Here is a 25570-nt window from a genome sequence, read left to right as displayed (position 1 = left end):
GAGTAGGACATGCTGCTGGACACTCAGGTGCAATGCCTGCCCTAATCCTGCTGTTTTATAATGCTGAGCTTTCTTGCTCGTTTCCTGCATTTCCACACACTGATGCATTAATAAAAGCTGCCCAACACCCTTAGTATTTATAGCTTTTTCTGTAATGTAACCGCTGTGTGCTTTATACAGCATAATTTAGTCACAGAGGAGGATGCCAGCCAGCTTTTCTAGGAAAAGCTGGGAAGGTTCATGCAAAATGACAGGACTTCCCAGAGGGAGCCAAGAACCAAATTGCAGTTTCCTTCGACCTCCCGTCATTTAGCACAAGACTGTCTTCCCTCTACCGCCGGACTGAAAAATCAGAAGCAATCACACACTTCACAGGCAGGGACCAGTGTGGCACTCAGCCCCTGGCAGGACTTCACCTTGCCCTCATGTCCCTGTGATAGGCTGGGGCAGGCCATGGCCCCTGCTGCAGGATGCTCCACAGAGGTGTGCACCTAGGCATGGTGCCCCAACCCCATCCCATACGGATGTCCCATGGTGGCTGTGAGCTCTGCTCCCCACTGCCATCAGTTTGGCACAATGTGGTGAATACTTTTCCAGGACTCACAGGGATGTGGTTACTGGGATCTTATCTTCTCCCCTCTCATTCGTGGTATTTCTTTGCTGCTACCTGTTCTGAGTTTTTCAACAGTTCCTTTGGCTTCTCTTCTACAAATTCATCATAAAGTTGTTGAGTCTGGTGGCAGAGGAACAAGAACTGCTGATTCTCTGAGGGCACCAGGAGTTTGCTTTTCTTGTAAGCTGGGGAGCTGTGCATTGTGTCGCTGCTGCTTGCAAGCAAGCTGGCTGTGGGAAGTGGGTCCTGTGCCTTGGGGTCCCAGCAGCCCCACAGCAGCTGAGCCAGCACTGTCTGCACACCCCAACCCAGAATCCACACAGGTCTGGCTTTGACTATGTCACTGGGACAAAGCCAGACCTGTGTGCAGCCCATGGTAGATACTTCACCTCTCTCTGGGATGTTTCCCTGGTGGACCAAACAGTGGCTTGCTTCTTGTGGCATTCAAAGCCTCTCTGACGCTCAGACACAGGATGTTGCAGTGGGTAATGCCCACTGCAGGGATCCCAGCGGTGTCTCCTACACATTCTTGGCAGATCCTTGAGACACAGAGTTTGCAGTGAGCTCAAGCCACCCTTTGCAGTGCTGAGCCCCAGGATCTGAGTTTCTTTTGCTTTTGTCCTGCAGTCCCACCCGCTGTCCCTGTGCAACACCAGTGAGGATGAGCACACGGAGTCGGGATTCATCACCATTGTCAAGCTTGAGCAGCCAGATCGGGATCCCAACCCATGCCTGTCGCTGGCTAACAAGGTATGTGCAAAAAAAGTCCTGAATGGCACCAACCTGGGAGATGAAACCTGTGATGCACAACAGAGTAAGAGCTGGAGGAAGCAGCAGGGCAGGAAAGAACTGCTGGAGGGCAGAGAAAAGAACAAGAATAGAGCATGGACTTTGGCAGAAAGTATCCTCTGGGAGAGACGCTGTGCCAACCTTCCCTAATACCCATTCCTCCTTACTTTTTGTACTTCCTGGCTTTGTAAAAGGTATAGAGTTTTCCCTAACTTGACTGCTCTGGGACAGCTCAGACCTTACCTCAGCATCCCGTACACTTTACTGCCTGGCAGCCCTGTGCCCCGCATTATGCACCCTCCCATTGCTTGCTGGCCTGTTGGAGGGATTTGTGTTTTCTGGTGTCCTCTGCTGTGGGAACCATGGACACAGAAAATGTCTTCTGTCTTTTAAAGTTATATTGCATTACTTCAATAGATGAGGCACATGAAGGATCAACACTGAGCAATTCAGAAAAATGCAAAACAGGCAAACTAGAAACAGAAAGTGACTCTTTAACAGTGAGGGCCACCACCACCTTATAAAGGGATGGGAGATCCCAGAGGTCTTCAGATCAGGTCTTCTGCAAAAGAGGTGCCTTAGTGAAATGGCAGTTACTGTGTCAAAAGTTGAGGTCACTGGTACAATTCTCTGGTAATAAGGAAGTCAGGTGAGAACGAGGGTCATTTTAAACCTTAAAATCTTTGTGTCTCTGATAAAGTTGAGTGGATAAAGCTAACATTAGCTTTTTTCTTCAGTGGTTCAGTCTATGTCCTTTTATTATCTCTGTAGAATATGTTATATTATTTTCCACAAGCACTGTAAAAACAGAGTCTTGTTTAGCTCTACTTTGTCTGGATTGCATTCAGGTGATGTAGCCTCTGTTGTCTGCTTTCTGCTGGTGGTGACATTGTGCTGGGAACAGGGTCCTTTCCTGTCCTCCCTGCAGCTCGGCTGAAGAGGGCAGGTAAAATTAGTACTAAGCAGCCCTTCCTGCACAGCAGATTTTTTAACAGAGGCTGTGGTGACAAAAGCAAGGAGATGTGATGCTGTGACAACTGCTGTGCGTATTTGCCAGCTCAGGGCTGCTTCCTCACAGCCGTATGGGCAGTCAGACAGCAGTGCCCACCCCTTTTTGGACTGGATGGAAGCCTGAATTTGGTTTGCTGCTGCTCTGGAGCTGATGCCAGCTGTTAGCACAAGCCAGCACTTAGTGTGCAGGAGTTATTGACCTACTGTCAATTATCCTGCACCTGCAAAATGGCCTGGTCACACCTAAAGGTGCTAATGATGCATGAGGAGGGTAGGAGAAAGAGCACACCCACGGGCTTCCAGTGCAGCCTGTGATACACGTAAGAGCAAGGACTCTGCAAGTGTTTTAGGGAGCACAGCAGGGTACTACAACTGTCCTGTGCCCATCCAGCTGTGAACATTGTGTTACAACAGTTGTGCTACCACATCTCGTGTGGGCATTGCTGTGGGCAGCAATGCCAGGTTTGGCCAGTGCAGCTACCGTGGATGAGATTGAACAGGAAGGGAAGAGCAACTTCAAAGATTCATATTCCATATAAGAACATAAAAGCAGAAGACTTTTAAAACTGTTTTGCTACTTTTGTCCTTAACCTCTCTGGCCTCAGCCTCTGATCACAGCACTGCAAGTACCAGTGTATTACTGAGCCTGGGGATCAGCTGAGGAAGATCAGCACAGGGAGGACAAGAGATGCTCCATTGCTGCATCCTCACTAGCCCTGACCTTCTCTAGCACTTCTAACCCCACAAGGCAAATAAAACCCTCAATTCATTGCCATGCATGTGGCTTGATAGAGTGACTTTGATAGAGGCTTGATAGATGGCCTTTAGCCATCTTTGCTTTATTACCAGAGCTGAATCCACCCCTGGGTTTTGAGATCCAGCTGAATATGATGTCAGTCATCATCCTGCCTGCAGGCACTCCTGCTGCAAGATCTCACCAGGAGATGCTTATAGCTCTCTCCCCCACGTAGGGCTAGTTTAGCCATGAAATACAGACAAATGCTCCTTCAGACAGCTACATCCCTGGGCCCTCCTTTTGCCTTGTACCCTGGCTCCTCTACCCGCTGCAACTGCTGTCCTTCTGCATCAGGGTCCAGATGCTTCTCCATCCTCTTGAAGCTTCTGCCAAACTCCTTCCCTCCAGCATCAGACAGATCTCTGTCCTAAAGGCTTTGGACAATTCTTCTCCTTGACAGCAGGTGGGCAGCTGTAGGATGTGGCTGGTGCATGCTGGGGCAGAAGCCTTGCTTCCTTGGCATATGTTTCCTGTGGCCAAACTCTGCATGTTGAATTGCAGTGCTATATCAATGGTGATAAAAATAGCCGTGTGCAAAGTGTTATCATAAACTCTCCTGCAGCTGTCACCCAGCCAAGCAGTGCACAGACAGCACTTTCAAGCCCAGCATAAGAATGACTCCAGCAGCCGCCTGATGCACTTTCTGCTTCTCTTCTCTGAGATTCTAGTGCTAGTTCAGCACCCAAAGCTAAAATTGTTAGGGAATGTGTCTGGTCTGCTTGGGGAGAGGTGGCCATGGAGGATGCCTCTGGAGTCAAATCAAAGTGATTCATTTATCCTTCTGCTGCTGCATCATTTGCAATTCTTTGGTATATTTTTTCCCAAGTGAAACATTGATTGCTAGTCTGGTTGACAGACTGCTGGAATCTCCTAAATCACTGTGCAAATGCAGATCTGCACTGAAAGTGTTTCAGTCCTCAAAGAGCAAGGGTAGCTATGCCATGTGGCTGAAGAGATCTGTCACAGAGACAGCAAGCACTCAGAAAATGCTTGCAGCAAGCAGGTTGTGAATACCAGGTTGTGTTCTTTGCAACAGGAGTCTGTAAGATGTTGTGAAGAATCGCTTGTCCAGTCTCAGTTGTTTGTTTTCCCATCATCAGTGTCTTTGGCAGGATAAAATCTTTGTAGAGCTCTTCATTGTTGATCAAAGCTTGACTGGCTCCCATGGGTGGAAGTTACTACTTGAAAGTCCTGTTTGTTCCTTGGTGCTGGCAAACGCTGAGGTTTCTTTCATCCCAGGCAGGACCCCAGTCTCTGATCCCTGCCCTGAGCCTCTAATCCCACTTTTCCATCTTTCCTATCTGTTCTACCAAACCCAGGAGTGTCCAATCCCATCAATGACTCAGAGCCCTCAGCCCTACCTCCTGGAGCTCCCCAGTCTTCCCCACCATCTGCACCTCCATTCCCATCACTGTCCCTGTCCCTGTCCCCCAAAACAGCACCTGACCCTGGCCCCCAGCTCCTCCCTGATGAGCACGGAGGCTGCTGCTCACCCTGTCCTTCCCAGCGCACCGCTTTTGATATTGCAGCTGGGAAGCTGCAGCACTGACCTCTGCCCCCAGAGCTGGAGTTTGGCAATGCAGTGGGCAAACTGCTGCAGCAGCTACAGCAGATCCCTGTTTGCACAGGCGCTCGGGACGCACAAATCAAAGCACTCCGCATGAGTAACAGCAGCCCAGCCCTGCACTTTGTTCACGTTCCTGTCTCCCTTTCACAAGAGGCTGCCTCTGCTTACCTTAAGGGCTCGAAGGGCTCAGTGGGAGAATGTGGGTGACCACAAGAGGTTCTTTGGTGTGCTTTGACCTCACCAGGATGGTATTTACACTCACTTGGGTGGGCCTCAAAGCTGTCCTCATCAGACTGCTGCAACGATGAGGTGGGCTGTGAGGAGCACAGCAGGGTTGATCCTACTCCTAATCCTAGACCTGCATCCCAGGGATCACGTCTCCCTGATGAATGTGGGGACCAGGGATCAGAGAGAGCAATGTATATGAGAGTTGGTCCTATAGACAGCCCCCAGCTGGTGCAGCTGCAGTGGGAGCTGGGGACCTGTGGCAGTCCCTGCTCTCCTGGGACAGGAGGCTTGTCTAGCAGTGAGCAGTGCTAATGGAGCTGCAGATCTTCCCAACAACCCAGCTCTGAAGCAAAGGGGCCCATGGCACAGACATGCAGGGGATTTGGTGTCTAGGTTTATGGGTTTCTGTGACTGCAAGCACACCAACAAATTTGTGTCTGAAACTGTGTGGGGAAACCTTCCATGAGTGCTAGAGCTGTAGCAAGAGCAGACACTGGTTTCACTGCAGCTCAACACAAATCAGAAATGAGGGTGTAAGCTATTTTGTCAGTCTAAGCAGCAGGTGTTTCTTTCTCCTGTGAAGAGCCAGGGAGGCAAATGCATATCCAAATGGTAGATGTTAATATAGATGTAAAATATAAAATGTCTACTCAAGCTTCTGTTCTTTTGGACAGGCAAAGCTGGCAGGGGAACGTGGAGCCCGTGCTATCCTTTTTGACATTACCGATGATGAAAGCGCTGCTGATCAGGTACAGACCTCACTGATATTACCAAACAAATTGCAGTGCCCCTGTCACATCCCTAAATGTGCACAGGTCAGGACCTACCAGCCACCAACATCCAGTGGGATGTCCCAGGAAGATAATGCAAGTTGGATTTGAGTGTTAACTCTTACACAGCTTGTCCATGCTCATGGACAGTACTTTTCTCTTTTGCTCGTCCCTTGGTGAGCCTCCGGATCAGCAGGCAGAACAAGCAAGGCAGCAGCTTGTGAACAGCACCTTGCTGCTCTTAAAGAACATCGTCTGGTCAATTGAATGTTTCTTCCAGGAGCTGGATGCTTCCTTGTGGGAAGTCACAGATTAACAGGGCCCATCTGGTAGGGACAGCCCTGTTGTTATCTAGAGGAAAGGTGATTTCTCAAGTTTTCAAGCAAAAGTCCTGGCCACCCTGGTATGCTGTTTGTGATAATCCTGCTACAAGTTAGGCATTGGCCTATAGACTTCCAGAGATACCTTCCACCACCATTGCTAATCTCTGGAGGGGACTAGGTTCCTCGTTGGAATAATCAAGGTATAATGAAAAACATCCAGCCCTAGATAAGAGGACAGATAGGAGAGCTGGTTCCTGAGATCAGCAAAACTCTGGTTTGATTCCTGGTCACTGGATCCATCCCTTGTGTTTTTTTCATGCACTTAATTTCTAATGCCAGAGAAATGTGGAAGCAGGTGAAGGCTCATGAGGCAATGCTGAGGTTGCTCAGTATGCATATGGGAAGTATGCATATTGGGTCGGGTGGCCACCCCAGTTCAGGTCAATGTGGAAGAGAGAACACATGGACTTGCTGAGCCTGCTTGTGCGAGGCTGCCTAGACTATATGTCTATGGTGGAAAAAGGTATGGTCAGAAACAAACAATGTCCTGTAGATCACAGAGGGAGGAGAGGGGAGACTCTGATGTATCTCACAGGAAAAGGAGGTGAAGTATTTCTGCAACAAAGGCAGCACTCAGTGGTGCTGTTGGCAGCTGCCACATGGGAGAGGAGAGACCAAGGACTTTTGCAGTGGGGCTTCAAAGAGGAGCATGAACAACACTGAACAAAGTGTCCAGTTGTACATGAGGAGGAGACACTATTGAAGGAAATAACGAAAGCTGTTCTGAAGAGTTGGTGAAAGATTCCATCTGATTCCCTCACAGAGGGATAGTGCAATCTGGGGGAGCAGTCTTACTCTCTGAAGTGTTTACAAGACGTATTGGGAGGAACCAGATGTGCCCGGGGAGCTGGGATAGTCCTTGTTTCAGGCTGTTCTGGACCATCTCTCACAATGTTTGTTTCTTTACAGCTGAGAAAGCCCAGAGGGCTGAGTCAGCCTGTGGTTCTGATCAGGGGCCATGATGCTGAGCTGCTCATGGGTGTCGTGAACAAGAACAGAGAGGCCCATGTGAAGATAGAGGTCAAGGAGCCACCAGCTTGGGTGAGACACACACCATTCCACTGTCTTCTGTATCCTCTCTCCCAAGGACTTTTCTAAAGCTGCTGGGTTTTCCTCCCGATGGACAGAGATCACAGCCCTTTGCAGGAGCTCTGCAGAGCCATTCTGCTTATCTGCATCATTCAGATGCTTTGCTGCAAATAAATGCTCAGAAGCTCTTTCAGCTTATTTAGTTCCTTTTGCTTAAAGATCATGAGTGAGGTGAGAGGATTTCCTATCATTTTATATGAGACTGAGCCTTGATTTTCTTATCTTGTGCTACCTTAGACCGCAGCCTATAGTGAGCTGAGGTGCTGCAAAACAAAAAATCCGTTCCTGCCAAAGTGTGCAGAAAAGTCTGAACCCTTTTTCTTTCAGCTGTAAAGAGCAAGGAATCAGAGTTGATGCATTCAAAGGCCGATGGTCAGGAAGAGATCTGAATTCCCCTGCTTATCCTCTAATTCCCACCTCTGCCACACAAGAGTAATCTATTTTCTGTTTTATCCATCAGCCAGACTACGATGTATGGATTCTTCTCACGGTGGTCAGCACTGTTGTTGTCATCATTTTGATTTTTGTTGTCCGCACAAAGTGCCAGCTGAACAGGACTCAGGTAAGCATCCCATGGATCAGATGTGTCTGAGGAAGCAGAAACACAACAATGGTAGCCACAAACCCAGTTTGGGGGAAGAAAAGTGCCTCTGTGACCTGGAGACAAGGCAGGTGCATGCCAAGGGTATGTGGAGCATCCCTTGTGCAGTGGCCTCACTCTCCTCCCACCACCCCATGAGCATAGCAGCCTGCCACACTCCCTACACCTTTCAGAGCTTGTCTCAGCACCTAAAGCTGCGAAGTTGGCCTGCAAGCTCTTGATTTTAACAGTGTTACCTGTAGAAGATTTAGTATTTTAATAGAAACTAATTAAATAAAAGTCTTTACAGAGTTATATGTATCTCCAGATTTGAAAATACCCTGTTTTTTCCAATAGAAAGACATAAAATCCGGAACTGCTGAGTGGTTTTGAATGGCCAGTGCCAGACGTTTCTTGCTGGTGTCAAAGCCCCCTCTGGCTATGCCAGGTTAGGCAAAGAGTCGCCTCTGGAAATGAGTATTGTTCTCAAATCCCCAATAATCCCATTTTGAAAAGTGGAAGAGCCTCAAGGAACATGACAACACAAGGTTGACCCTCTCATGAAAGCCTCCTTTCTTTCTGTCAGGACTCCTTGCAGCAGCAGACCATGCAGGCCATCGGGCAGCTGGCCACACGCAACTACCAGGCCAGGTGCCGGCAGGCGTCACGGTGGGACTCCGCCAGCAGTTGCAGCTCAGCCCCAGTCTGTGCTATTTGCCTGGAGGAGTTCAGCGAGGGCCAGGTAGGCTGCAGGCGTGGCTGCTAGTGAGCATCAGCTCTGAGCTGCTTGGCTGTGGGCAGGCAGAGCTGCAGAAGGAGCTGAGCAGCTTGGCAGAGGTTGGGGGACCTTGGGCGTTTTCCTTCAGCAGCTCCTGAAAGTTGGGAAGGGGCCATCACTGATGGATATCTGCCTGCCCCTTGGCCAAAAAGCAGTGGCCCTGCTTGCAGATTCCAGTTCCCTACAGACGGGTCTCCAGCTGTCACTGAAGGATAAAATGCCCCTGATGTGTCCATGTTGAAACAATGGGGCAAAAGTGGGGTTTGCTTCTCCAAAACAGTCAGCCCATAATACCCCTTTACCCTGAGGACTAGCACCAATCCCAGGCATCACCCCCCAAAGCTGCATGCAGCCTCCTCTGTGCAAAGCTGGGCAGCAGGTGGCTCACTGTTAGATGTCTCCATCCTTCAAGTCTCACTTTCTGGAGCATCAAGAGCCCCCCTCCCTATGCTCAGCTCCTGGGACATGGTTCTCATTCAGCCTTCTCTCCCTGTTTCTCTTTAGGAACTGCGGATCATCTCGTGCTCCCATGAGTTTCACCGGGAGTGTGTTGACCCCTGGCTGCAGCAACACCACACGTGTCCACTTTGCATGTTCAATATTCTTGGTAGGGCTCAGACACAGCATTTTCTGGTTCAGGGGGACTACATACCCTTGGGTGATGCAGTGGGTGCATCATGGGAACGTGTCTCTGTGCATATGGGTATATGGGGTGGTGAGTGCATGGAGGTGTGGGGGATCTCTGTGTGTAAAAGCCCCCATCCCAGTGGTGCACAGTGAGGTGCTGGGCTGGGGCAGGATCAGAGCCAGTCTCAAGACCTATGGGGAAGGGAGGTGAGGGCTGGGGACTGGGGCACCAAAGAGGGTGCAGGACAATTTGCTGGCAGCCATGAGGACACAGACAGGACGTGGGTATGTAGTAGAGACTCGCAAGTGCCAGGCCAACTGTATCTGGGCCACAGGACATATGCTGAATACTACCTTCTCTCTTCTCAGCCCGAGACTCGGTTGACCAGGCCCCAGTGGCAGGCTCCAGGTTGGCCCCTCGGGACATGGAGCCTGGACGGCGACTGCACCTTTTCCGCCAGCACCCAGGACATGCCCTTTACCACCTCCCACATGCCTACCCTCAGAGAAACCTCAGGAGCTTCCCCCCAGAGCCAGCCCATGGCAACCCTTTCTTCCACTCTCCGGAGCTCTCCCAGCTGGATTTCAGCACCATCCACTACATGCCCTACAGGCCAGCCACCTCTCTGCCTGCCTGCAGCCACCCATCCCCCCTGGTCCCTGGCTTGCAGGGCCAGCAGCATCCGAGCCCCACAGCATGTGGGCAGCCTCCGACACCCCATAGGATGTGCCCCCTGCAGCCCCAGCCCCCCTGCCTGGGACTCAAGGCAGCCCTGGCACAGCGGCAGCACCGGGCACCTGCCCTGCGCCGAGGGGCTGGCCATGGACACCAGCACAACAGCAGCGGCTCCGGGGAGAGCTATCTCACGGAGCACAGTGGGTACCTGGCAGATGGGCCGGGCAGTGACTCCAGCTCGGGGCCCTGCCACGGTTCCTCCAGCGACTCCATGTTGAACTGCACAGACGTCAGTCTGCAGGGCATCCATGGCAGCTGCTCCACGTTCCGCAGCTCCCTCAGCAGTGACTATGACCCGTTTGTGTACTGCAGCTCAGAGGGGCCCGCCACAGACAACGGGCAGGAGCGGCAGCGGCCACCAAGGGAGACGCGGCCCAGGTCCTTGGACCTGGTGGTGCCTGGGGGTGCTGCTCCATCCAAGGCCCAGGTGCTCAGCCATGTCCACTACCACCACCACCAGCACCACCACTACAGACGGGACGCAGAGTGCCCTCCTGGGCGGGCCGGCCAAGGGCCTGGGCAGCGCAAGTCCCGGTACTCTGGGACCAAGGTTGGCTTCCACGGTGCTCGGATGCAAAAGAGAGCTGAGAAGAGCCATCATTGTCAGCAGCCTGTGGAAGGCAGCACGGTGTTACAGGAGGCACCTCCAGCAGGACAGACAGCCTGTTCCCAGCAAGGCCGGGAGCCCCCACATGTCCCCTCTGCTTCTCTAAACAGGTTGGACTTCAGTCTAGATGCCACCAGACAATCAGGAGCAGCAGGCACGTCCCCTGTCCTGCTGCTGCAGAGACACACCTTACAGAGTCGTCACCACAGAAGGAAAAGGAAATGTCCCCTGGAACCCGACCCCTCTCTCCTGCCTGAGGACTCAGCCTTGCCCAAAGCCTGTGACACTCACATTTCTCATGGCCACCCCACTGGCCACCGCTGCTCCCCTGAAGTCCAGCCCCTGATCCCAAGCGCTTCCTTGCCCTGCAGCTTGGGTGCTCGGCCACTTTGGAAGTGTTTAGTGCCACAGTCTAGCTCAGAGCTGAAAAAGCAGGAAGAGGGGATGTCAGGATGGGAGGGAAACCACACAGTTCCTGCTGGTTTCTCAGGGATGGGCACAGCAAAGCACAATCTGAGTCTTCGCCTGCACTGCCCACCGCAGCAGTGTAGTCAGGGTAAGTCTGGTATTGGCCTCTTCTTTCAGCAGGCAGGTGAGTGGAGGTGGTTTGCTGCAGGATGGGCATGAGGCTGCTCTGGGTGCTGGTAGACATTTGCACCTTAATGGTGGGCTCTCCTACAGGACCACTGGTGACAGAAGTTTTTCAGAGCTTACCTGTCCTGAGATGATGGCCTGAACAATTAGCATGTGTTAATACATCAGCTGAGTGCACCAAACCCTGCAATCTCATCCTAAAGTAATACAAGTGAGAAATAAGGAAGCTGTTTAGGGGGTCTCTAGCCACTGGATTATCTCACAAAGGAAAGGGTGGAACCACAATTCTAAGTATCCTTACCGCAGTCTGGATGTCCTAGTGGCAAAGTCATTATTGTTAAGGCTTAGTGGGCTTAGTTGATACAGTTAACCCCAGCCTGCTGGACTCAACAAGGAAATGAGTGTGCATGGCCGGATGTAGTAGAGGAACAGACTAAATGAGTTTATGGATTTGCACATCCCTCCTGTCTCACCTGCCTCTGATGTGTGGGAGTTACTTTTTAGTGTCTTCTGAAAATTAGGTGTAATTAAGATTTGGCCTTTTGCCTGTACGTCAGTTCTGGCTCTCTCTGTGAGAGGGAAAATACCAGAACATTTGAAAGAGCCAGCCCAGGTTTAGCTCGCAAGCCTTGCTCTCTTGGACTCTGCAAATAGCAGCCTGCAAGTTAGCAAGGCCAGGTGCTGGCAGCAGAGCAGCACCTGGCTCCCTTCCTCACCCTGCCACTGACTCACTGCAGGTCCTGAGGCAAATCATTTTGATTTAGGTACCGAATACAGATCTGGCTGCCTAATTTCTGTTAAAATGCCGGCCTTAAACTCGTGACTCACCATGCCCATTGTACCACAGAGATAATAACTTCCTCCCCATGCTTGTCTATCCAGCCCAACACCACGCCCAGGCTCCTGGTTGTGCCGTGCCTGCAAGGAGGCATCAGGGCAGGGGGAAAGGCCGGATGGGCGCAGTGCCTGCGGCACGCTGGGCTCCCAGGCTCCCAGGAACAGGTTTTTCCCAGGCGCAGAAGAGCCTGGCTCTGCAGGTGATGGGGGAGTTTGTTCAAAGGGCCTGGAGGGAGGCTGCCACTTCAAGAGACACAGAGGCAGCAGCACAGGGATGTCTCTCCAATTTGCTGGTAGCTCTGAGGGCTGATGCGCCCTGAGCTGGAGACGGTGTGTGGCGATATCCTCAGGAAACAGCTCTGCCAGGACCGCAGCACAGTGGCAGGTTGCTCAGGAGCTGGTGTGAGCTCCCACTGCAAAACAAAGCCGAGGGACCGGTGTGACTCAGCATGGACCTCTCTGTCCCCAGCCCAGGTGCTGGCTGGGAAGGGACAATATCTGGGGAGGCAGTGCCACACCTGGGGCCAAAGGAGCCATGAGCAAGGGGGGACCAAAACAGCTCCCAGGGTTGCTCCATGTCCCTCTCACAGGGAGTGTCCTGTGCAGCGTGAATGGCCTCGTCCACCAGCCCACCATGGCCAGGACACGCAAGAATTGGCTGCCACCAGGACACACCAATCTTTCCATCCAGGTCTCAGGGCAGCTGGCGCTTCTTCCAGATGTGGCTGTGGAAGAGTACAGTGCAAGGAAGCACGTCACACCTTGCTGCTGTCTGTGACAGTGCAGGGCTTTGCCACCCACTGCCACCCTCCCTATGGGCTGCAGCAGTGTCTGGGCTTCCCTGGCAGGCTGTGGCCCAGGAAACTGCTGAAAGAGGAGCCCAGCTGCCACCCATTGGGGTGACTGTTCCCTAGTGTGGTGTGGCTACCTCGCATCTCCATGTTGCCTGGAGGCTGACACCATAAGCACATGGTGGGATGTGCCTCGTGGTGCTGTGTTCTGTGACTGCACCCTGAAGTTTCAGGGGTATAGGTGCAACTGTCATTTCTTCATTCTTATATATTTTGTACCATGAGAAACAGGATCCCTATATTGGCTTGCCTGCTCTTAACTTCTCTCTATAGAAGAAGTGTATGAGCAAAAGAGCAGACACAGGAATGGACAGATTTAGAAATGGAGGTGCCAGGCTTGTGCAACACCATGCACTGGCTTTGGTGGCTACTGTTGTGTGTCCTTTGTAGGAAATGTGTGATGTACTGCCAGGTTTTGGTACTCTTTGTGATAAAACTCATGTTTTAAGCAGTGCCCCTTCCCTTCCCTTCCCTTCCCTTCCCTTCCCTTCCCTTCCCTTCCCTTCCCTTCCCTTCCCTTCCCTTCCCTTCCCTTCCCTTCCCTTCCCTTCCCTTCCCTTCCCTTCCCTTCCCTTCCCTTCCCTTCCCTTCCCTTCCCTTCCCTTCCCTTCCCTTCCCTTCCCTTCCCTTCCCTTCCCTTCCCTTCCCTTCCCTTCCCTTCCCTTCCCTTCCCTTCCCTTCCCTTCCCTTCCCTTCCCTTCCCTTCCCTTCCCTTCCCTTCCCTTCCCTTCCCTTCCCTTCCCTTCCCTCTGTCTAAATTTTGTGATGTTTTATAGCCTATGTTTTATTCTCCCCTGGTCTGTGCTCCTCCCTGCCTGTGACCCCCACACTGGGAGGATCTGTGCTGGGGACACCCTGGAGGTGGAGGAGGGAAGGTGTGTCCCTCCAGCCTGGAGGGAAGGAGGGAGCAGGGATCCCCCTGGGGCACTCGCTGGCCCAGGGGACCTGCTGCTTGGGCTTCACAGTTCTAACATGGGGCTCCAAGGCATTGCAGAGGTACATGCTGCGATGCCTCTGTTGCTTTGTGGATTGTCCCAGAGGCCCAGATTTGTGCCCATCCTGATGGTGCAATGGGGAAGGCACTTGACACTTGCCCAGAGCCAGCACCAGCGTGACTTTCAAAGCATGTCCATTCAGGAAGCCTCTGGTCCCTCTTACCTCATTTTTGCCAGGAGCCCAAAGAACTGCTGTGTTTTAAAGCAGTGTCACTCTAAGTCTGTTTCGCTGTAGTAGCTTCTGTGGTGCTTTCAGGAACAGACAGAGAGTCAAAATTTCCTTATAAGATTTATAAAATAATAGATTTTACTTTATTAGGAACTAGTAAAAGTTTCAGAGAGCAGAAGCTTGTGCAGGGGTTATATGGAAAAGCCATCAAGCTGAAAACATGTTGCTTGTAATGACACAACTTTTAAAGCTCTGATCACATCAGTACTTTATCTTACAAAGTCACTGCACAAAGATCAGTGGAGAACTGGTAAAAACAGCAAAGAACAATCCCAATAGACAGTCCTGTTTAAATGGGACACACAAAATATAGACAAGGAGTCCAAAGAGAAATGCATGTATGCCTCTAGATAAGTAAGTGTTGCAAGGTTAAAAATGTAAGTGGATGAATCAGAAAGCCTAGTTTTATATGAAATTTTTGACATGAACTTTTCAGAAGAATTGTAAACAACAACAAAAACACGGTGGCACTCTGCAATTTCCATGTGAAATTACAGACAAGAGTATGCCTTTTCTGGGGCACAGGAGGGACACTGTGTATTAAGGAGAGTATAAAGTCCCATGACAAGTAACACAAAATCCCCAATTGTACCTAAGTAGAAACACTATGGAATTTGGGTTATAATACAGTGCATTAGCACAGTCTGCAAACAAGTCTGTATATAAACATGAGACTCTTCTTAAAATAATAGTGAAAGAAGCAGTCAAAAGAAAAGATGCTTTTGGGCACAGGGATCGTTTAAAGATGCAGTACCAGAAGCCCAGAGTCATACATATCACCAACCACAAAAAGGCCCCAGAAAAGGCTTGGTGGGGCAGCAGAGCAGAGAGAGCAATTAGAAGCAATAAGCCATTCTTCAAAAGTGAAGGTGTTGCCAGACAAGAAATCAGAAGAGAGTTGGATGTAAAGCTAAGTGCAGAGCCATGGTGAGGCAGGCCGGGAAAGACTTCTGTGAACAACTTGTGAAAAACAGAATGACTACTGGTGCAAGCATTTTCAGCTCCATCACAAGAAAGAAGCCTGCCAGAGGCTCTGCAGGTCCAGAGAGTAAGACAGGCCTAAGAGGGATGTTCAAGGGTTGTTAACAGCAAAGTAGAGGAGCAAAATGAATTTGCTGTATCAGTAATCAGCAGGGAAGTGCTTGAGGAAGTTCTCACCCTGGCACGTCTCTATTCAGGGCATGGGTTAGAGGATCCCACACAGATCAAGTCATCAGTATGAGCATTTCTGAAACAAATCAGTAAAGTGAACAGTAACAAATTGCCAGGGTTATTGATTATTCACCTGGGCATTCTGCAGGGGCTCAAATACAAAACTGCTAAACCAAAAATGTGGACTGTAATCTGTTACCCGTGCCCAGACCCAGAAGAAAGAGCTGAGGGCAGTATCAGCTTGAAATAGCTGAAGGAACAGAACGATGAGCCTGACTTTCCTGGCAAGCAAATTGTTAAAAGTTCAAATACAGGGTCTGACTTGTAGACACATGGCTAAATGTGAAACCCAGGGGAGGAGGCAACACAGCTTTTGTAGAGAGATAACGCCTCCCAGATCTTTTAAGGGAATGAAGCTCTCAAAGGATAAAAGGGAAGGTGCTTTCATAGGTAAATAACTGGCTAAAAAATAGGAGACAAAGTGCAGATCAGTCTTAATGGAGGAAAGTTACTCGGAAAGGGAGGGAAGTGGAGTTCTCCAGCTGTCAGCACCTTTCAGCAAGCTCATAAATATTCTGGGCACAGAGAGGAGATAACAAAGTTTTAAGAAGACAAAATCCTCCAGGATTGTCAGCTTTAAAACTGGTTACAAAGTGCTACAGAAGGATCTCCTGTTGCTGAGTTATTGGGCAATAAAGTGGTGGGTGAAATTCCATAACATAAAATGCCACACACAAGCAGAGCTGCTTCTAAATGCCTACACACAGTGATGGGCCCTTCTCAGCTAACTCAGAAAAACTGCATCCTGGACTTGCTGTTAGTAGTTCGGTCAACAAGTCGGGTGATTATTACGAGCTAGCTGGGAACAAGTACAGGACAAGCAGAAAGTGCCATCATGCAACTGCATGAATCTGTAGTGCTTTCAGAGCTAGAATGCACCACCCATCACCACTTCTCCCAAAAGGATGTAGTAGACCTGGGAGAAGTACAGGAGGATCGAGTACAGTCACAATGCTAAGGCTTTTTTGAGAAAGCTGAATATAGAGACTTTCATTTGAGAAAATGATGACTAGCAAAGGATATGAAACAGAGGATACAAAATCAGATAGAGCAGGGGAGAACACAGCTAAGAGACACTGTTTCTTATAACAAAATAAGTAGTGGCATCAAATGGGAAACAAGCTTTAAAACACCCAGTAAAGTAACACATGGCATAGAGAAACTGTGATGTTCATTGCCCAGAGGATGTACATGCCAGAAGTAAAATGGGTTCAAGAGCCTAGATCAAGAGCTATCAAATGCAGAGATGCAAATACAATCTCTGGCTCAGGAAGTCCCTAAACCAGGGTTTCCAGAAGCTGACAGTGCTCCTGTGGGATGTGGCACCCTCCAGGTATGTGCTTACCTCGCCCAGCTGCAAGGTGAGGCTGAAGCTTGGTAAGGCTGAATCGCAGCCCCTGTAGAAACTCCCCTTTCCCAGGCAGTACCACGCACTGGCATCATGGGGAATAATGCTGTCTGCAGACATCACCAGGGTGCCTGCAATGGCCCCAAAGATGCTTGCATAACCCTGGAGTTTATACAGCTTTTCTTGGTGGGTTTTGCATAAAGATACATCCACACTTTTCTTGCCTGGGAGACTATGCCAAGGACTTACAGCTCTGACTAGTTTAAACGAAGAATCAATCCTCAAGCAGCACTGAAAGGCTCTTTTTAAGAGAAGTCAGACAACTAGCAATGAATTACATCTAGATGGCTTCCTACACCACCCCAGCATGCAAGGATCTCATCCCAGAACAGCTGCATTACTCCCTGCGCAGAATGAAACCTCTTGCTTTCTCTCTCTGGGAAATCTCATCTCCTGCAGCATGCTGTCAGCATCCTCCCTCTCTCCCCCAGCTCCTGCTTGTCTTCTCAGCTATTCCCTTTCATGTCACGTCTTTGATCTTTGCTAGAGAAGGCGAAAGGGATTAGGGGCAGGGAAAGACCACCATTACAAGTTAATACCCAAAGAACAAGATTTCTGTTGTATCAGCAAGGTGTGCTCCTTCAGGCCATTGCTCTGTGCGGTTCTCCACAGCCAGCACAGCAGCTGGGGATCTCTCACCTATCTCTAGATTCAACACTTTTTTTAACTTTTCTTTTGGTTTGTATTGACATTCACACACACAAACACAGTTTTCAGAAAATACTTTAATAACCCTCTTTGAGGCTCAGGACTTCTGATGATCACAGGGCAATCAAAGCTATACAGACTCTTCTGCATTGCACATAAGCCAGTGTACATGAGAAGCAGCTGGCAACAGCTTATTCAGCATACTGGCTACACAAATCACAAGTGCCAGATACTCTCAAACTCTGCCTTCTGGTACTTTAGCCATGACCTGCACACATACATATATATACATATAATGCTGTGTCTGTCCATTCATTTTCCCACATCTGTTAGCTACATTTTCAAAGCAGATTCCCCTTTAGTTGTTTTCTTCCCATATATTTAATTTGCAGAGGTTTTGTTCCTACAGCTTGCAATTTGTAATGAACAAGACTTTGCTGTGACTGTTTTGAAAAGACGTTTTGAATTGCTCTCTGTGAATAGCTATATGGGCATTTGGTTCTCTTTGATCTCAGGAACATTCAGGAAAAGGGAATGTGAAAAATAATGCATGTATGCATTTACTGGGCTATGCTTACTCTGTGTGAGAGGCTTGAGAGACATCTGGGAAAGGGAACATGGTGCATGCACAACACTCAGCCACATTAGAGAGAAAAAGACTATTTGAAGCAGTAACTGAGGGTGCACAGTTTCTAGGCAGCCCTTACTCGAATGTTTCAATGCAATCTACTCAACACTTGCCTGTCAGTAGTTCACCAGGCGAGGGCGGCTGGTGAGGAGCATGAACTACAGACCTTGCTGGCTGGCCACAGAGGACTGGCATTAGTGGCCAACAACAAGTCATTGGGTTTGGCTCTTTTGAGACTCTGAAACAATTTGTGCAACCTCTGAACACCATGAAATGCACGTGCCATACCATTCTTGCATGCACACCTCTCTTACAGTCTCCTTCTGTTGTCTGGAGTTTCTTTTGTTGTTGTCCCCTGTGCCTGGAGTGTGATGCCGTGGCACTGTGTGAATATGAACCAGTGTTATGTTTTGGTGCTAATCATTTTTTAAAAAGGCTGTATAGATTTTCCTTCAAGAGCAAACATCAAAAAGCCTTAAAAGAAAATATCTAGTAGGAATATGAATCCTGAGATTTGCCATATCCTTAGCCTGTATTTTCTGAATATTCAAGTATGAGTTTGATGCCTTATCCTTACGTTTTATTGTGCATTGACATAACCTGATTGTAGAGGGGGTAGAAAAGCCCCTCAAAAATACTGAGAGAAACTTTGTGGCTTTCACTGCAGAATCCAATCTCCCTATTGCAATAGTTGAGGTCCCAGCAGTGCAAGGTCCCGAAGCATTCAGCTTGCTGTAGCTTACACTTTTTTTTTGTTGTTTTGTTTTGTTTTGTTTTGTTTTTCTGAATGCAGGATCTGAAGAGGAGGTCCAGGATGTCCATGAACACTCAGTTTAATAAGACACTGGCTAATTTGCTTACGGGAGAGCTGAAGTGAACAAAGATGTTCAGCATACCAGCCGTAGTGGAGCTCACATCTTGGTCTCTGCACAGGAAGCATAATAACCAGCCCTGATCTGCAAGGCCCACACTGTGATGCAGACTGCACATAAGCAATGTGATGCTTGTGGTCTCCTCATGTTTTCCATGTTGCAGTGGTCACACAAATGCAGAGTTGTGTTCTTCAGGTCTTCTCCTTCGAAGGCACAAGCAGCCTGTCTTCATCCAGCAGCATCTGTCTGCATGGGCTAGCTTGCTCAGAGACCAGTTCTGGGAGTCACCAGCTGGAGAGCTCGCGGAGTGAGTGCAAGCTGCTATTTTGGCATGTTGATGCCACAGAAGGTTTTGCTAAACACTTCAAAAATAAACAAGTCTTCAAGACCAAAAGCTGCAGAAATTACTTTCTGTGGCCCCTTAGCTCTTGACTTCATTTGCTCTCTTAGGTCAAAGCCAGACTTCTTCATTTAACTTTTCCACTTTTATCTCAGACACAGCAACAAGCTGTTCTCCATCTCAGCACTCAGGTCTGCCCTGCAAGGTGCTTCTTCTGACTTCATTGGAAACCAATATCTCTCACCACTTTTGATGACTTTGTTGTCCCTCAGCCATCTGCTGCATTTTGCCAGCAGTGGTAGAGGTGAAGATGCAGGGACAATGGCCATTTCTGAGAAAGAGCTGGGTCATGTTTTCTCCATTGCAAAGAATCCACCCTGTCATTGGGTAATGTGAACAAGTCTCTCATTCAACCTGTAACTTCAGCTATCCTCAAAATAGGTGTGGTAGCCAGCCCTGTTAAGAGCTTACATTTTTGAGCATACTTCAAACTTGAGATGCCCCCATCACAGGAGTCATGGAAAGTCCCTGAGTTCACATGACTCGACTCCTGCTTCTCTCCTTCCTCTCTCATTTCCCCAAGACAGAGCAAAAAGTCCCAGCAAAAGCATCTGTAAGAAATGCAGAGCAGAGCCCCATCTATCACCCAGCGTTATCTTTGTATTTCTGTGAGATGCTTGAAATGATCTTGCAAAGGAGTTTTTCAAAATACCCTTTTGCCTTTTCTAGCATTTTGATGGTGGAGAAAACCTGAGAAATTTCTAGGCTCTGGACTTACTCCCTTCTTACCCCATTTGTGGTATGGTTTTGGAATATTCCCAATTCTTGTTTCCTATGCCTCATAATTTGGAGACATACAAGTAAAATAAAGTCTGGCAAATTCAAAAGATAAACAGTTTTCCTGCAGCAGGGAATGAGACTGTGGAGTTCATTGCCTTGAAGGATCATTCAGGCCAAAGAATTAGCCAGATTCCCATGTGGAGTGCACGTTTGTAGGGCACCAAGACTATCTCAAGTTTTCAGAGTTAACAAAACATTGGCAAGGGAGCTGAAGGTAACTTCTGAAACCTGCTATAGGGATAAACATTCCCCCCATCTGCTCTGTGGTAAGTTTTCTGTATCTTCCTGTGAAGCAGCAGCCTCTTCCCCAGGCCAGGAGTGCAATGGTTAGGCAGTCCCAGTTCAGACTAATCATGCCTCTGCCTTCCTTCATTTCTGATGAAGGTTTCTACGGGGCTTGCTGCCCTTAATCTTTGAAAAAGGCATCTTTGTCCCAGCTGGCAGTCACTAACATGATGTTATTAAAAGTCAACCAATAACACTGTTTTAAACATAACTTTATTCCTTTGCTTTGCTGGTGTTCATTTTCTTGTCTCCTGTGATCAACCCACTGCAGGACCTCTGAGTCTAGAGAAAAGCTGAATTTGTCACATTAAAAAAAAAAAAAAAAAAAAAAAAAAAACAGCAGAATTATACTCTAACCCTTTCGGTCTCTTCTTGTTTTATCCCTTGCAAGAAAGTCTGTCTTAAACTAGAGGGAAAAAAAAATAACAATAATAATAATAAAGCCAGGAGAGGGTCTAGATTCTCCCGGTTCAACTTTCTGTGTATGTGGCACATGGCTCCTCTCAACCAGCTCCCTACATCCTTGGCCATCTAGAGGGCTCAAGGTGACTTTAAAGAGGGGGGTGTCTTGAAGTCAGGGTGCTCACACTGGTTTCTTTAGGAGTCAGGAAGGCTGAGAGCCTCCAGGGATGCATTTCACTGCCTCAAAGGAATGAGTGTCTAGTTGGCAGTCTAAAAGTACTTTTTCTCTTTTCTTCTTTATCCTTAAAAAAGGAGAACTCTTGAGTCTGCAGCAAGTCCCAAGGTTACTGGAGAAAGTGGTCAGTACTAGCAAACCCTTTCCACTCCCTACTGCAGTATTACTGGGCTGTGCAGGGCAACGCCCACTTGAAAGTGTTTTCATTTTCTGATTTTTATTCTGCTGCTACTTTTCATCCAGAAAACAGACATCTCAGATGCTAGGCCCTCTCCATGGGGCTTCCTGTGAGAGTGTGCAGGTCTATCTAGGCGGGTTCTCAGATGGGAAGAGAGGGAGGAATTCTATAGGAAGGTGTTTTTTGAATCCTCTTCTGTAAATGGACTACAATCCTTGGCTGCCTACAAGAGAAGAAGTATCATCTGAGAAAATGGGAAATGGTTCCTCTCAGTTCCTGCATATCTCACGTCTTAAGTGATACTTTTGAGTGGTCAGTACCCCTAGGCTCCATCACTAAATGTCTTCAGTATCACTGCAATGAAACAGTTCATTTTCCTTCATTGAGTCCAAAGACCCAGCTGAAAACTGATGGAAGCCAGAGCATCCTGAACTCACTCTATCCACAACCAAGCCATCGGTCCTTCCTCGGGGATGCCTTTCTTCCCAGGACCTTCAACCCCACCGAGTTAGGTTGCTGTGGGCAGAGTGCCTAGGCTGGCTGGACCTCCTCCATTTCTGCACAGAGCCTCTGTTCCTCCCTTCTCTAAAGTTCAGATCCTTTTGAAATGTGAATATAAGTTTTGTTTTTCTGAGTCTGTCCTAGCTCTTGGGGCTTGAGAATAAATTATGACCCAAAACGGAATAGGTTTTATATATATGCAGAACTGTGTATTTATGTCTGATAGAAACAAAGATGTGTGAATATGCTGATGTGCTCAGAAATATATTTATTTACTAATATATTTATCCACGTATCATGTCTGCTCGTGTGTTTTTGTTCTGTACCAAGACGAGTTTGTGTTGGAAACAAGCGCCTGTTCGCCGCGCCACGCAAGTGAGTTGTTTCAGACAACCCGTGGCTGCCGCCGCAGCCGGCCAGGTGAAGCCTCGCTGCCCAGCGAGCGCGGGGAGCTGCAAACACCGCCGAGGTCAGGGCACGGGGCGAGGCCTCGTCCCCCGGGGCTGCAGCAGGCGGAGCGGGCCTCCGGCACCTCGAAGCTCCCGCGACCTCCGGCCCGGCCTCGGCTCCCCGAGAGCCCGGCCCCGCCGCTGGGCTGCGGGCGGCTCCCGCCGGGCCCGAGGCCGCGGCCCCTCAGCGGCTCCCGGGCTCGCCTCTGCCCGCCCTCCCCGCTCCTCTCGGCCCGGCCGCGGTCCCGGCGTGCGGCGCTGCCCGCGGCCTCTCCGCCTCCGTCCCTCCCTGGCGGCGCTCTGCCGCCCTCCTGCGGGGCCGCGGCTGGGCGCAGCCGCCACGGGCAGGCCCGGCCCGGCCCGGCCCGGCCCCGTCCTGCGCTTGCGCGGCGGCGGCGGCGGCGGCGGGATGGCGCTGGAGACCGTCCCCAAGGACCTGCGGCACCTCCGGGCCTGCCTCCTCTGCTCCCTCGTCAAGGTGCGCCCGGCCCGAGCCCCCCCCCGCCCCGCCCGCGCCTCCCCCCGCCCCGCCTCGGCCTCCCTGTCCCGGCCCGGGCCCCTCTCCGCCGGCCGAGGCCCGGCCCGCCCGCTCGGCCCTTCTTCCGCCTGCCCGGGCCTCCTTCGCGCTCCGCCGGGCCCGGGGCTCCGTCTCGGCCCCGGCACTGGCTTCCCTCGCTCCCGCCGGCGCTGCCCGGCTCTCCCCTCCCTCCCCGGCCGGCTGCAGCCCCTCCTGTCCCCGGCCTGTCCCTGCGCTGACGCTTCAGTCCCCCTCAGACCATCGACCAGTTCGAGTACGACGGCTGCGACAACTGCGATGCCTACCTGCAGATGAAGGGCAACCGCGAGATGGTCTACGACTGCACCAGCTCCTCTTTCGACGGGTGAGTGGGGCCGTGATCAGGGGCTGCTCGGCAGCCCCAGTGCCATGGCACTTTGGCTGGGAGATTCCCTCACACCCCTCTCTCCCACAGGATCATTGCGATGATGAGCCCGGAGGACAGCTGGGTCTCCAAGTGGCAGCGCATCAGTGAGTGTCTCTCCCTCCTGGGTTGGACAGGAGCAAACTGTTCTGCAGCAGACCCCTCTCTGGGGCAGTGGGAGCTGTTCTTTGGGTTGCTGCAGGGGTTTCTGGCTGCTGTTCCGGATGAGGGGGCATCTGTGCAGGCTGAGGCTGGTGGGGGCTTTTGCCCATCTGGCTGTTGCCATGCAGAGAATCTCAGTGTTTTCTTTCCCCCAGGTAACTTCAAGCCGGGTGTATATGCAGTGTCTGTGACTGGCCGCCTTCCCCAAGGTAATGCTGCCGGCTTGTGTAAGGCACTCCTGCACGGATGGCAACTGATGGCTTATTCTGTATACTAAGCATTGTATATTAGCCAGTTACACTCTTGAGTGTATTATGCCATATGTGATAAAATCAGCATTTAGGGATTCAGTAGACACGGTGTGTTACAAACACAGCACACACCATGTGGGTGAAAGGATTAGCCAGGTGACTGCAAAAAGACTTTAAATGGGAGGCTGGGTTCAGGTGTTCTGTAGACAGGTTTTCTACCTGGAGTCATTCAGCAGTCTGTCTGCCAGAAGTTAATATTAAAATGCTGTTGAATAAAACCTGTGATACTGGACAGCATCAAAGTGATAAACTGTGATTAAAGGATGACTACCGAAAGTGGGCACATTTCAAACTGTTCAGCTACAGGGGAACACAAAGGTTTGTCCATGAAAATGAGTTGTGCAGAAAAGGGTGCTGTTTGAAAAATGATCTTGAGAAGGATGGTTGAGCGGATACCCCTTCCATTGTAATACTGCACTGTTAAGCTATGATGGGTTTTATTCATTTATAAACAGAGTATGCAGCGAGTTGGCCTTACCTTCATAAAGCAGAGATTATACTTTCCATTTGGACAAGAGGCCCTGTCCTGTCCACAGTCCTTGATCAGACATCTAACCTGAGCCCCTTCCTAGGAGTACTACAATCTCACATCTCTGGTATAAAAGCCACGCTTTTGTCTGGAATCCTAAGCCCTGACCTGAGTTCCGCTGTCTGTGTTGGGAGAGGTGGAACATCATGAGGTTTGAAGCCTCCTGGCACAGCTTTGGACACATCTGAAACAAGTGGAACATAGCAAGTGATGGCATGTGCTCCATGCAGCTGCAGGCAGAGCACAACGTGGAGCACAGGGCAGAAGGAGAGGGTACATGTAGGAGATGCTCTTTAGCCTTGGTTAGAGTGTGTGGCATCTTCATATCGCAGGCAGAGGTGAGAGAGAACTGGGGAATGCAGGAACCACTGAGAGACTGCACTCAAGGGCCTTGAAGGCTGTCATTTGTCTGTCCCTGGTGTGTGGTGCTGATGAGAGCTATCCTGAACCACATGATGCTATTCTGCTGTCATTTCTTACAGGGTTACTGAGAAGGTGGAACGTGTAGACAAGTCATGGAAATGACTGAGAGGTTTAAGAATTACATTAAGAGCTTGGCCCATGCAGTATGGTCATAATATTCAGACATCTGCAGGTAGAAAATAATGTAAACAAAATGTCTACTCAATTCTTTCCCAAAGCAAAGTGAGAGTTGATGTCTGGGAGCTCTGTCTAGGCATTTAAATCAGAAGAGGGAACTTCACTATTAACAGTGAAGTTTACAAAGTGTTAGAAGAAACTGAGAAGAAGATTGTTCAGTTCTTAATCTCTGCAGTGAAGGCTACATGATACAGCAATCAGATTTTTTTAGGGCTTCTCCTAGAGAATACTGAAATGTGTTTGTCTCCTTGCTGCAGGGATCGTCCGAGAGCTGAAGAGCCGTGGTGTGGCTTACAAGTCCCGAGACACAGCTATAAAAACCTAAGGGGCTCTTGTGCTGTGTGGAGGATTCCCTGGTGCTCCACTGGGCAGTTTGGAGGAGCAACTGGCATGTGGGGCGCTGTTCTGAAACCTTTTAGTTGTAGTATGTGGGAAAATGAACCTGGACTCAGAGGGAGCTTGCTGGCTCAGCTTTTCTTGCTGAGCCAGCAAGAAATACCTATGGACTCAGTCACACTGCTGTCTGACGACGAAGACCATAAAAATCTGTTAGATCCTTGAAAGAGACTGGGAAAGAGGTGTTTAATGTTAATGCACAAACATTTTATAATTACCATGGGTAAGAAGAGAGCTGGGACACATCTGTAAATATTTCAATAAAACATGGTGCTTGGTCAGAATTGAGTCCATCTTGTATTCTCAGTCACAAGTTTCACCTACCACTGAGTGCAGATGTATGAGGAAGGGTTTTGTACTCAGTGCTGGGCCTGCCACACTGCTGGTGCAGTTCAGAGCCTACAACAACCATTGTATAGCATGGACCCAATTCCCATCTCTAGAGGAGGATCCTGCACTTGGCTGAATTGGGGTGTCCATTACTAGGAGTGAGCAGACTTGCAATTTGTCCCATATGTCTCATGGCTGGATGGAATAGGTAGGGTGATGTAGAGTATTCCACGTGGAGGTTGTT

General features: G+C 49.7%; 2 protein-coding genes across 2 annotated transcripts in view; both read left to right on the top strand.

Moving 5' to 3' along the window:
- Positions 1-21924, top strand: part of RNF43 (ring finger protein 43) — a 66329-nt gene extending 44405 nt beyond the window's left edge. The window contains exons 2-9 of the mRNA XM_084492756.1: positions 1241-1363; positions 5679-5753; positions 7067-7198; positions 7707-7808; positions 8413-8568; positions 9109-9211; positions 9601-11130; positions 18770-21924. Coding sequence (XP_084348882.1) covers positions 1241-1363; positions 5679-5753; positions 7067-7198; positions 7707-7808; positions 8413-8568; positions 9109-9211; positions 9601-11130; positions 18770-18813 — 2265 coding nt within the window. The 3' untranslated portion in view covers positions 18814-21924. The remainder of the gene's footprint in view (positions 1-1240; positions 1364-5678; positions 5754-7066; positions 7199-7706; positions 7809-8412; positions 8569-9108; positions 9212-9600; positions 11131-18769) is intronic.
- A 487-nt stretch (positions 21925-22411) lies between these two features.
- SUPT4H1 (SPT4 homolog, DSIF elongation factor subunit) lies at positions 22412-25280 on the top strand. Its single transcript, XM_084492757.1, has 5 exons — positions 22412-22556; positions 22853-22959; positions 23050-23105; positions 23316-23369; positions 24858-25280. Exons 1-5 carry the CDS (start codon positions 22488-22490, stop codon positions 24923-24925), a joined length of 354 nt encoding a protein of 117 aa, XP_084348883.1. The 5' UTR covers positions 22412-22487; the 3' UTR covers positions 24926-25280.
- Positions 25281-25570: the final 290 nt, after the last annotated feature.

This window comes from Aythya ferina (assembly GCF_964211825.1).
Source record: "Aythya ferina genome assembly, chromosome: 19".
Taxonomy (NCBI): Eukaryota; Metazoa; Chordata; class Aves; order Anseriformes; family Anatidae; genus Aythya; species Aythya ferina.
The sequence above is the reverse complement of the archived record's forward strand: the minus strand, read 5'-3'. Positions and strand labels throughout refer to the sequence as shown.